Consider the following 12,581-nt stretch of genomic DNA (forward strand, 5'->3'; position numbering starts at 1 on the left):
AGGAGGTGGGGGAAGTGTGTTGGAAGCCATCGGAGAGGCTGGGCCAACAGCATTACTGAACCTCACAGGTGGTTCTTGGCCACTCCCGGTTTCCTCAACTGTCATTAGCTGTCTGCAGTCCCCTGTAACTGTTGGGGTATTTTTAACCTCAGAACTCTGAGCTCTGCAGCTGACCAGTATGAGAGTGGGGGGTGCAGGGAGAGACCTGCCTGGCAGCTGGATACATTCTATAGAAAAAATGATATGATAAAATGGCTAGTGACACAAGACTAAAGAATTGTGAGGTCAATTTGTACAAATGGGGATTTTACAACTGAAACAACAGGAATGGGAAATTCAAAATCATTCCTAAAATTTAGTTGATTATTGTACCAGAAGCCTTCAATAAACCTTTAGAGCCAGTTTGGTGTAGTGGTTAAGTGCGCGGACTCTAATCTGGGAGAACCGGGTTTGATTCCCCACTCCTCCACTTGCACCTGCTGATGTGACCTTGGGTCAGTCACAAGCTCTGGCACAGCTGTTCCTGAAAGAGCAGTTTGTGTCAGAGTTCTCTCAGCCCCGCCTACCTCACAGGGTGTCTGTTGTGGGGAGGGGAAGGGAAAGGAGTTTGTAAGCCGCTCTGAGACTCCAAGTGAAGGGCGGGTTATAAATCCAATCTCTTCTTCTTCTTCTTCTTTAGAGATTATATAGAACATTATTATTTAGATAAACTGCATATATAATAAATACTGATGTATCTTCAATAATTATACATTTGAAACATTACTTTTTTAGAGCAAAGCATTATGGAACTTAACCAATTTATAAATACACCTGTTTTAGATTTATTGAAACATATGAAAGACCACTTATGAAGCTGCATAATATCATATGCCTCTTTTAAAAATACTGTCAGGAGACATTAATAAATGCTTCAGTAGAGAAAATTAGATTTTCAGATGAGGGATATTCTAAACAACCTTGACAGATAAGATTACAGATCTTATTTATACTGATTCAAGGAAACAAATACCTTCTCAAAAGGTCAAATACGTTCTGTTGAACTTACAGGAAATCATTAAAGTGTAGAAGATAATTGAAATATATAGTGAAGGCTAACTCAAATGAGGTAGTCCCAGAAATATTAAATCTGAGTAGGCAGTTGGTTCCCTTCCTTGAACGCCATGACCTGGCAACAGGGATCCATGCAATGAATTAGGCAGCTGGTTCCCTTCCTCTAACACAATAACCTGGCAACAGTGATTCATGGAATGGTCACCTTGAGACTAGATTACTGTCACTTTCTCTACATGGGGCTGCCCTTGTACCAGATCCAGAAGCTGCAGCTGGTGCAGAATGCAGCGGCCAGGCTGTTGTTGGGTCTCCCTATGCGGGAATACATCCAGCCTGCACTAAAAGCACTGCACTGGCTGCCTATAGCATCCTGAATTCAGTTCAAGGTGCTGGTTCTTTAAAGTCCTATATGGTCAGGTGCCTACATACCTAAGGGACCTCCTTCCCCCACATGTTCCCCAGAGAGCACTACGATTGGGACCCAAAATAGTCTGATCCTCCCGGGTTCTAGAGAAGCCAGGCTGGCTGTGATGAGGGCCAGAGCCTTTTCAGTGGTAGCTCCAAACTGGTGGAATAAGCCTCCCGGAGGAGATCAGGGCCCTGTGGGCACTTTTACAGGTCAGCAGGGTCTGCAAGATGGAGCTCTTCCATCAGGCTTTGATTAGGGGACCGCCATCAATAAATTGTGGCCCCGGCCCCAATACCAACATTAGTATTAACATCGCTATTAACAGCCTGTCAAGACTATGATGTTAGCTGATTATGGGTTAATGTTGGATGCTGCTAATGCCCACCACCAGTTACGAATCTGCACTAGCACTTTATGCTATGTTTTATAATTATTTTGTTATGGGTTTATTGAATTTTGTGTTTTAGTTGTTCAATATATTTTATGTAAGCCACACTGAGCCTGCCTTGGCAGGGCGGGCGGGATACAAATCAAATAAATAAATAAATAAATGATATTGGAGAGTTAACTCTGGAATTTACAGAGCTTTGAGGATCAGGGACTTGTATTTGTATTTCTTGCTGGATGTGGGTGTGTACCTCTCTTCCAAAGCAGCATAGTTTTCAACTGGATTCCAGAAAGCCTGAAGTATTTGCACCTGGTCCAAAATTAGTGGAGCTGGATGTAAGCTGCTGCCCCAAATGGGTGCCATCTTTCCCTTTAAGTCATTATGCTTACCCATAGTGGATAACCAGATTCCCTTCTATTCCATTATTATTCTGCAGTTCTATTGTTCTACTACTACTCCTTTCTGGCTGTAATTTAGGATTTTGAAATGCTGTTCATAGATTATGAGAATGTATAATCATGTGTGTGCATGAGTGTAAATCCTTTGTCATTCCTATTTCTTTTTAACAAAAACAATTATTTTTTAAAAAATTCTGCAGGTTGGCAACAGTATACTTGCACTCATGTGGAAATAATTTTAGTTTTATATACACACAAATATATACTCTTGTTTAACAGTAAAACAAACAAAAAGACCACAAATCTGGTCCAGGTGCTGTTGTCGTTTTAGAAGTTTTTTTTTCTGTACTTCTGGAAAAACAAGTGTGCCTTCTGGAAAAACAATCTGCAATTATCCTGGATTCCCATACTATGTTCAGGACTTTTCAGTAATATAGAACCTCAATGTGTGCATCAAAATTTGGAAAAGTATCCATATTTTATCAGAATTTTTTGAGTGTGTATGCATGTGAGGTGATCTGTGCTATTTATTCGAGGAAGGCCAAAGACATCTCCCTTAATAAACAACAATCCTAGTCATTACCCATTGTGATGTGGACGACATGGTTTGACACTGTCCTTTGCAGACTAATTGATGGCTTTCCCTTCTGAGGACATTAGGTCAAAAAGACACAAGTGAAAGAACAGAACCCTCTGCCTACCTCTTACTTCCCCTTAGCCTCGGCTCGCATGTGTTTTTCACCAAGTTGAATTATTATCAGAAATCAGGTTGAAGAGGAAAGCCCCTGTGCAGATAGACTATGAGGTTAGAATGCATGAGAAGGGCAGGGATTTTGTTCTAAAATGTAGCTCTTTCCGTTACTTTATATACAATTGCAATAGACCAATAATTTAACAAATTGGTCTGATGCCATCCCATCTAGCTAGGCCTTTGTTTTGCTTTGCTTCTTTAATTTCCTTCAAAGATTTAGCAAGGGCATTCTTACACTATCAGATTCACTACTGTCATGTGCAAGATGAATTAATCAGAGGATCTAAAGAGATGTTATTTAGTGATGCCTAGCCACCACAGACCCTTGTGTCCTGCTCATGTCTAGTGTAAGAGAGATATGATGCCTTCAGTATTCTGCTTCCTGGAGCCAATAAATTCAAGTGTGAGTGCGGCAATGTTGAACAGAAAGTCGTGTATTTCTCTTGCTAGATGTTACTGGGAGGTGTACTTTGGGAAGACATGGCTCAGCAGCAGCCATGTATCTCCCACAACAGCTAGTTAGGCCCTAAGGCTCACTGCAGAGATGTGATCATAAAACACTATGCAGAAGCGAGTGATTTTTATTCTTCTATTTCTTCAGGAAGAAATGAACAAATTTTTCATTGACAACACTGGGAAGCACTGGAGAAATAGCTCACATGTATAATACTACTTGGATGGGTGGGTATATACCAAAGGATCTAAGTCCAGGGCCATTAATATTTCCAAAGCAATATAGTGATTTCTTATGACTCAAGTCCCAAGGAAGGTCATGGATGATAGATGATTGTTTGGGGAAAACTACAACTCTCCTGTCTAGACGGAATGTTGTCCTCCTCCCTTTTCTGTCAAATCAGCACTGATATTTGTCTCACTGTAAGAAGCAAGCAACTGTAACCAAATTTCAAAACATCACATTTATATAGAGGGTTTTTTTTTTCTTTTTAAAGGTGGTGTCACAACAATAGTCATATTGGTAAAGACTAACATATTTAGCAGCAAATCCCAAAATAACAAAATTTATTTACAAGACAGGTGGTAAAGAAACATGGGTTTGTTGTCGAAGGCTTTCATGGCCGGAGTTAATTCATTGCTGTAGATTTTCTGGGTTGTGTGGCCGTGGTCTTGCCATTGTAGAACCTGATGTTTCACCAGTAGCTGTGACTGGCATCCTCAGAGGTATAACACAAAAAGATGGAGTACTCTCTGTGTCAAGGTGAGAAGAAAATGGTAGGCAGGTAATTTATATCTACTACAGAAGGTGGGGTAGGGCTGCCCTAAGAAATAAGAATGGATGAAAATGCCCTTAAACCAGGGGTCGTTTTGTAGAAAAAGAGCTAGGGCAACTCATTAGCATAACTCATTAGCATATGCCACACCCCTGACATCACCGGAAGTGTGTCATAAGGCCACACCCCCTGCCATCACCGGAAGAGTGTCATAAGGCCCGGCGGTGGACCTGCAAGGCCGGCAGGAGTGCAAGGAAGCCCCGCGAAGGCCCCCACCCCCAATGGTCCCGGCCGCCGCCGCTGGCCTTGAAGCTCCACTGCTGAGCCCCATGAGGGGCCCGGCGGTGGACCCGCAAGGCCGGTGGGAGTGCAAGGAAGCCCCGCCAAGGCCCTCCCTGGCCCCAGGCAGGCAGGGGTGGGGAGAGGCAGGGAGGAAGCAACTTACCCTCCCTCTTCTCCTGCCTCCTCCTGGCTGAATGAGGGCCGGAAGCGGGGTGGCCGGAAGCAGGGGGCAGGGCTTCGTCGTGTGCCCGCCTCCCCGTACCTCACTCGGGGGAACGGCGATCCCCCACGATTCCCCCCGAATCGACCTCTGCCTTAAACAGGTTTGCTTACAGATAGCAGGGTGCTGATGGCAAAAAAAAAATAGAATCCAAGCAACTTTTTATACAAATTAAGAAATAGCTTATATTCTAATAGAAAAGTTTGGATATCTTTGCATACTTAAATCCACTGACTGGAGCTGTGAGCAGGAAAGGCAGATCTTTCTAAAAACCTGAAAAGGGCCCTAGGTTTGCAGGAAAATGTGCAATCCAGGGGAAAAATGATAAAAGGAGCACCTGTAGATTTAAGCAATGAATTCCCTGAGTGGCTGTTGCTAGGCAACCACAGCATCCCAAGCTTGGCTCTGTCAGTAAAAGGCGTGGGGAGAGGGAGGGCCATTTCCAGCCCGATTTTGGCCTTGAGGGAGAACTCATTAGGACCAGGCCTGGCTAGAGTTTCCAGCTCAGGTTGGGAAATTCCTGGAGATTTTGTGATGAAGTCTGAGAAGTGCAGGATTTGGGGAGGGAAGAAGCCTCTGCCCTCCCCACCAAGGCAGGCTCAGGGCAGCTTACACAAAACCGATAAAACAATATACATCTCAATATAAAATACATAATAAACAATTTAAAACCATTAATATGCCGATGGCGGTACAAATATAATAAAATGTGTTTAAGAACATGTTCAGCAGTGCATCCACTCTAGGTGGCTTAGGCTGGGAATAAAATCGGCACAGGGCATGGCTAATAAGGTGCCGCTCCTATCGAAATGCCTGCTGGAAGAGCTCCGTTTTCATGGCCCTGCAGAACTGTACAGTAAATGAATCTTCCAGGAAGTATATTGCAAAAAAAGGTAAACTTACATTTATTCAAGTAGATCCGGTTCACATTCATGTTGCAGTGAAAAGAAAAGAAAGAAGCCTAGTCTAAAGTGTACTTTCCCTATCACAAATGGCCAGCTTGTCTGGCATCATGTGTGTAAGAGTATGAGGGCACTTGAATCCAGGGGTAATTTCATAGAAAAAGAGGTGCAGGAGCTCATTAGCATAACTCATCAGCATAACCTATTTGCATATGCTACACGCCCTGACATCACCGGAAGTGTGTCAGAAGGCAACACCCACTGCTCAGGCTCCACTTGACTGTTTTGGATTGCTAACTGGGGGGGGGGGCGGGCGTGCAGATCTGTCCTCGCAGAGGAGGGAGAGCTTGTACCTGAATAAAACTTGGTCTTAAAGATGCCACTGGACTGTTTTGGACCAGGGGGCCGGGGGGAGCTCTGCAACTTACCTGGCTGCTTCTTGCTCTGACTGAGGGCTGCTGGGAGCAGGGGGTGGGGCTTGTTGCGTGTGCCCGCCCCCTGGGCTCTTTACTGCTGGAGCTCCACTCCTGTGCCCTCCTGCAGGAAATGACCCCTGCTTGTATCTACAGGAGAGACCCGCGGTGACATGTGTCTCCATGGAACACCAGAAGAGAGAAGAGTGAGTGAGAGGACAAAGCAAGAGAGAGAGGATGAGGTTACAGGGTAACTCCCAGGTTAAGACAAAGGGAGGCATCCCATTCAAGGAGACAACACCTATACACACTTAGAGTGATGTAGCACCCCCTCCCCCACTGCTGCCAATGTCCAGGCATGCTGAGTTGCTCACTCCAACACTCAACTCTGTATGCAGTCAAGGTTCACAATGTTTAGGTTGTCCCACAGTCCTTGGTATTTGTCTCTTGGTAGTGGTTAAGTAAATATGCTCATTGTCCTTTTCTCAGCAGGACAGTAGTGTGGCTTGACAATTCCTTGTCCCTGCAGAACCCTTACATACTGGTTTCAAATTCCAATGTGCTTTGTCTGCATGCTGCTCTTTTCTGAAAGTGAGAGGACTATACAGCTCTGGTTGTCCACTAGCAATTGAACTGGCAAAGGTGCCTTAATACCCAAATCCTCCGGTAACATTATAAGCTACCCATATTTTCTGCACACTTCTGTAATGAATACAAATTCTGCTTCAGTAGATAAAGGGGCAACAATTTTTAGTTTATGACTTGCCCAACTTATAGCGCCACCTCCATAGAAAAATACATAACCACTAGTGGATCTTGGGTCTGATCTTTCTCCAGCCCAGTCTGCATCAACATATCCCCATAATGTGGGAGGGAGGAGGAGAAGATTGGATTTATGCCCTGCGCTTCACTACCCAAGGGAGTCTCAGAGCAGCTTACAAACTCTTTTCCCTTCCCCTTCCCACAACAGACACCCTGTGAGGTAGGTGGGGCTGAGAGAGCTCTGACAGAAACTGCTCTTTTTCAAAAACAGCTGTGCCAGAACTATGGCTTGCCCAAGGTCATCCAGCAGGTGCAAGTGAAGGAGTGGAGAATCAAACCCGGTTCTCCCAGATTAGAATCCGTACACTTAACTACTACACCAAACTGGCTACACCAACCTGGCTTAGTTGTTGTCAGTCTCATTTTAAAGTGTGCAGTACTCTTTATGTATTTCATCACCCTTTTAACTGCAGTCCAATCCTTTGTGGTGGGCATGCTAACTCTTCTGGATAATATACTTACAACTGTTGCAATGTCAGGTCTTGTTGTCGTTGCTACGTATAGAAGCTTGCTTATGGCAGCTCTGTGGTTATTGTTGTTTAGCAGTGGTGCATCAGTTACTTTTTCTTTGCAGAAGCCTGATTCCATTGGTGTGGGCATTGGATTAACACCTTCCAGGTTTAGGCTTTGCAATAGTTCCAGTATCTTCTGCTTTTGACTAAGAAAATAACTTCCATCAAGTTCCCGTTCAATCTGAATTCCTGAAAGTTAGCATTGCCTAGGTGTTTGACTTTTACTTCCTTGTTGAGTTGGGATATAATCTTAGCACAGTCATTTTGACTTTCATGGCAAATAATCAGATCATCAACATTGGTCAGAATAATTTCCATCATCCATCTTTGTGTCTGTTGAAAAGATAGGGGTCCGCTTTGCTTGTCTGAAGTCCTAATTGAGTAGCATCTTGGTCAGCTTGTCCAACCAAGCTTTTGCAGCTTGTTTAAGCCCATAAAGCCCCTTTTGAAGTCTACAGACTATATTTATTGATTGATTGATTTTATTGATTTTTATCCCATCCTTTCTGGCCTAGGCTGGCTCAGGGCAGCTTCCAACAAGATAAAACTTCATAATACATAAAACACATTCATCACAGTTGATACCAATTTAAATGAATCATACAGTAATATAAACAGTGTTAAAAATGACAGTATTAAAGTGCTAGAAATTCCAATGTTCAGTAGTTCTGTTGGTCCACTTCCATTCTGGGGAAGAGGGGGATGGACCAGGCAATAGTCTCGGGGATTTACTGCTCAGGGCTCCCACCACAGGGCCCTGATCTCCTCTGGGAACTCATTCCACCAGAGTGGAGCAGCCACCAAAAAAGTCCTGGCCCTAGTTCTTTTCATCTGTAAACCCTGGTGGCTGTTTCATGTATAATTCTTCCCCTATTTCACCATGTAGAAAGGTAGTCTTACTGCTCTCAGGTTGGGGAGCACCATCAAGCCCACCTGGGATGAGGCCACAATGCAGATACGCAAATTGCTGGAGACCTGCTGGTGCTTGGCTGACAACTTTTCACACAGCACCAAGTCTGCGAGAGAGACAGATGGAGAGGGGGGAGCCTGAATACTGGCTAGTGCAGGACATGCCCACCTGCTGGAACTCCACCTATGTGTTTTTGGTGAAGCAGAAGAGAGTGGAGCAGGACATCATCCCATCCATGCCCATCCTGCATGGGGGAAAGGAGATCAACATCAGTTCAAACAACTGGCTGACCCTCTCCAAAATGGTGCATGTCCTGAAGCCTTTCCAGGATACCACTGACATCTTTTGTTCCCATACAGCCAGCTTGGGGCAAGCCATCCGACTGATCTACGGGCTGGACAAGGCACTGTGTTGTAAGTCAGTCTGTGCTTAGTGATGGCTCAGATCAGAGGTCATTTCAGGGGGATCACAGGGGATCGCAGTTCCCTTGGGTGAGGTACAGGGGCAGGGCACATGATGAAGCCCCGCCCCCTGCTTCCGATCGCCCCGCTTCCGGCCCTCATTCAGCCTCCCTGCCTCTCCCCACCCCTGCCTGCCTGGGGCCAGGGAGAGCCTTCACGGGGCTTCCTTGCACTCCCGCCGGCCTTGCAGGTCCACCGCCGGGCCCCTCATGGGGCTCAGCAGTGAAGCTGCAAGGCTGGCGGCGGCGGCCGGGACCGTTGGGAGTGGGGTGTGTGGCCTCATGACACACTTCCAGTGATGTCAGGGGGTGTGGCCTTATGACACACTTCCGGTGATGTCAGGGGGTGTGGCATATGCTAATGAGTTATGCTAATGAGTTCCCCTAGCTCTTTTTCTACGAAACAACCCCTGGCTCAGATTACTCAGACAAAGAGTTACCTGCTTGCCCTGAGCCAGTAACTGAACAGCTGAGATCAGGCTACTGGCTGGTCAGGAGTCACAGCCTACACCAGGGGTGTCAAACTCATTTGTTATGAGGGCTGGAGACCTCGTTGGGCCGGGCCATGTGTGTCATAAAATGTAATGCCAGGTAGCAGAGATATAAACTTTATAAAGGACACAAACACAAAGGTTTTTTTTAATTAAAATAAAAACATGCTTAAAACATTAGCTCTGTAAGCTGCAAACCTATTTATTGACATTCACTACAGAAATCTCATGCTCAGATTTCTGAGTCTAGAACCCAGGTTAAAACATAAAATGGCTGAGTGATTGAGAGTCTGGTGAAGCAAGCTATGATGCAGCAGCAGCAGCAGAACTGGAAACAGGAGATGGCCAATTCCACTGCGGGCCTGATGAAAGCCCTGTGGGGGCCTGATTTGGCCCCCGGGCCGCATGTTTGACTCCCCAGGCCTACACCTTGTAGCTCTGGGGCAGTAAACAAGTCTTCAGCAGCCACTCTCCACCCACCTATTTCACCCACATCCTTGCAGTGCCAACACTGTCAGAGATGCTTAGAGTTGCAAGAAAGGAGAAGAAGTCCGAGACCATCATCAACTGTCAGCTGAAGAGACGAATGAGTAGTTACAGGATGACTACCAAGGAACTGGCTGGGAGGTTAGCTCTTTAAGAATCGGCTATAAATTAACCTGGATGCAGCAGCAGTTCGTGGATGCAACAAGTACACTTTGTTACAGAGCCATCAACCTTGCTGTTACGAGACCTCTGCAACCTTGAACCTCTGGAACCCATGACCTTGGACTAGACTTGCTGCCTGGAACACTAGACTGGACTTTGGTAAACCTGCTCTCTGGACCCCCTGAATTTTGGACTGGATTTTGGTTAATCTCTGCTATCTTGTTGGTGACCTGCCCTGCTGAAAAAAAAGAACCCTAGCCCATGCCTCCTGGAGAAACTACATTAGTATACACTGGCCTCCACACTGGAGCAGGGGGCAGCTCTTGTTCTGAGGGTCAGGGCCTTGACTGAGAGGTTGCAGGCAGGTGTGGCCACCTGGTTGAATCCTCTCTGCAAAGAGGAGGTGTACAGGATAGCCTGCATCTGTGACCCTACAAGAAGAAAGAGCTACAGATGCGATGGTAAAGTGCATGTCTCCTGGCCTGACACCAGCTGCTTGCTGATAAAAAAGATAAGTATTTGCAGGATTGTTCCTGAGCAGCTGGCTGCAAGCATGACCCTTAGGTGTGGGGCTATAAAAAACAACCAAGAGAGACTGTTACAGGCCTGTAGCTACAGTGGGGCTTTTTGGGGCTTTGTCCCCTTTCCTAAAAGAAAGAAGTGAGGATGGGGGCAGGGCTGACTCAGGCTATGACCATTTCTAATGCTGTTATAACCCATGTTTGTGTTATTTTATGGTGTTCTAATAGGTTATGAAGGGAAGAAGCTTTGAGAAGAAGCTGCATTTCCAGCTTAGATCCCCCTCCATGAAACTGGTGAAGACAGTGTCTATTGTGCATAGCATGGTCTGCCATTCTGATAGTGAAAAACCTCCAAAAACGTTTAACATATGAGCTGAGAGCATTGTACTGATTTGTCCCCTGGAGTGTAATTAAGAAAGAAGAACAAAACAACCCAGTTTGAATAGCTGTATAATCTGTCTATTTTTACCCAAAGTAACCGAGTGAATATGCTACTTGCAAGAGAAACTGCAGTCACTATTTACTTAACTGCAAGCACAATTTCTTTTCCTCCCCATGGCTTAGCCTAGAGAAGTGTTTAAGGAATAGCCTAAACTTGAGTACCCTTGGACAGCATTATGTAATTTTGATTCCATAGTTGTATAGTTGGTCCTAAATATATGATGGTGAAAAAGAGAATGAATCTGAGTACGTGATAAAAGGACAATTTAAAGTGTCATATTTACATTCAAGATACCTGAATAGGGAAATGGTGGAGAATCTGCCTGACAACATTTGTAAAGAACAAATTCAAAGTTCTCAGTCTCAGGCATGGAATGAATGGTTTGTGTGAAGTCTTCAAATTCTAGGTTAGTGGACTTTATTTATTTATTTTTTTATATATTTCTACCCCGCCCTCCCTGCAAGCGGGCTCAGGGTGGTTTACAAGGGAGCACCAGTGCTCACACATAAAAACACAGTAAAACAGAATAAAACAGTAAAACCATTTAAATCAACAAAGAATAAAGTGCTTCAGTAAGAACAGGATGGTCTCCATAGTTTGCAGGGGAATATCAGGCTGCTATTAAAGGTGGTATTGCCTATAGTTGGTACATAGTCCAACTATAGTTGGTACATAGTCCGGTGGTACCAGTGCCGTGTAGTATTTTGGCAGATCTTCCGTGGCCGTCCTTCCATCCCGTTATTAACCACATGATGGTGGTAATGATGGTAGTGGCAGCCCCTACGTAAAAGCCTGGTGGAAGAGCTCTGTCTTGCAGGCCCTGCAGAACTGCATGAGGTCCCACAGGGCCCTGATCTCCTCTGGGAGCTCGTTCCACCAGGTAGGGGCCACCACTGAAAAGGATCTGGCCCTGGTCGCCGCAAGCCTTACCTCCTTGGGGCCTGGGATTGCCAGGCGATGTTGTGTCCCCGACCGAAGTGCTCTTGGGGGTATAGGGAAAGGCGAACCCTGGCCATCTAGGGCTTTAAAGGTAAGTGCCAGCACTTTGAAATGGATCCGGTATGCTATTGGCAGCCAGTGCAGTTCTCTTAGCACAGGCTGGATGTGCTCCCACTTAGGGGAGTCCATCAACAGCCTGGCCGCTGCGTTCTGCACTAGCTGCAGCTTCCGGATCTGCGACAAAGGCAGCCCCATGTAGAGAGCGTTACAGTAGTCTAGCCTCGAGGTGACCGTCACATGGATCACTGTAGCCAAGTTGCCATGGTCAAGGAAGGGGGCCAGCTGCTGAACTAACCTAAGATGGTAAAACGCCGATCTGGCAGTGGCTGCCACCTGGGCCTCCATAGTTAAGGCGGGGTCCAGGAGCACTCCCAGACTCCTAACCTCCGATGAGGCTTTTATCTTCCTCTCATGGCCTTACAACATCGTCATCCCCCCAATAATACTTGGACCTAATACTTCCTTCCACACTGCATGAGTAGAAATAGGAAAACGCTGACATTCTGCCTCTGGAAATTACATTATTTAAGAAAATCATTTTAAGTGTTCTTCAACATTCCAAGATGTTCAAGTCATCACCTGCCAGTGCTTCCAGTAACTTCCAAAGGGTTATTTTGGCTATAGATTATTATGATACATGTATGAATATATGTGTCAGAGATTTAATATGGAAGAAAGAAGTGCTATCTAGGTAGAATAATGAGATATGGTGAAGAACTGTGGAGAGGATG

At 45.4% G+C, this 12,581-nt stretch overlaps 1 protein-coding gene across 1 annotated transcript in view; it reads right to left on the reverse strand.

The window, feature by feature from the left end:
- The window catches only part of TRIM42 (tripartite motif containing 42), a 67,956-nt gene that overhangs the window by 51,606 nt on the left and 3,769 nt on the right, over positions 1 to 12,581 (reverse strand). Inside the window, exon 2 of the mRNA XM_015410273.1 lies at positions 8,280 to 8,395. Within this exon, the coding sequence (XP_015265759.1) occupies positions 8,280 to 8,395 (116 nt within the window). The remainder of the gene's footprint in view (positions 1 to 8,279; positions 8,396 to 12,581) is intronic.

Source organism: Gekko japonicus, unplaced genomic scaffold (genome assembly GCF_001447785.1).
Source record: "Gekko japonicus isolate JY-2015 unplaced genomic scaffold, Gekko_japonicus_V1.1 scaffold1292, whole genome shotgun sequence".
Lineage (NCBI taxonomy): Eukaryota > Metazoa > Chordata > Lepidosauria > Squamata > Gekkonidae > Gekko > Gekko japonicus.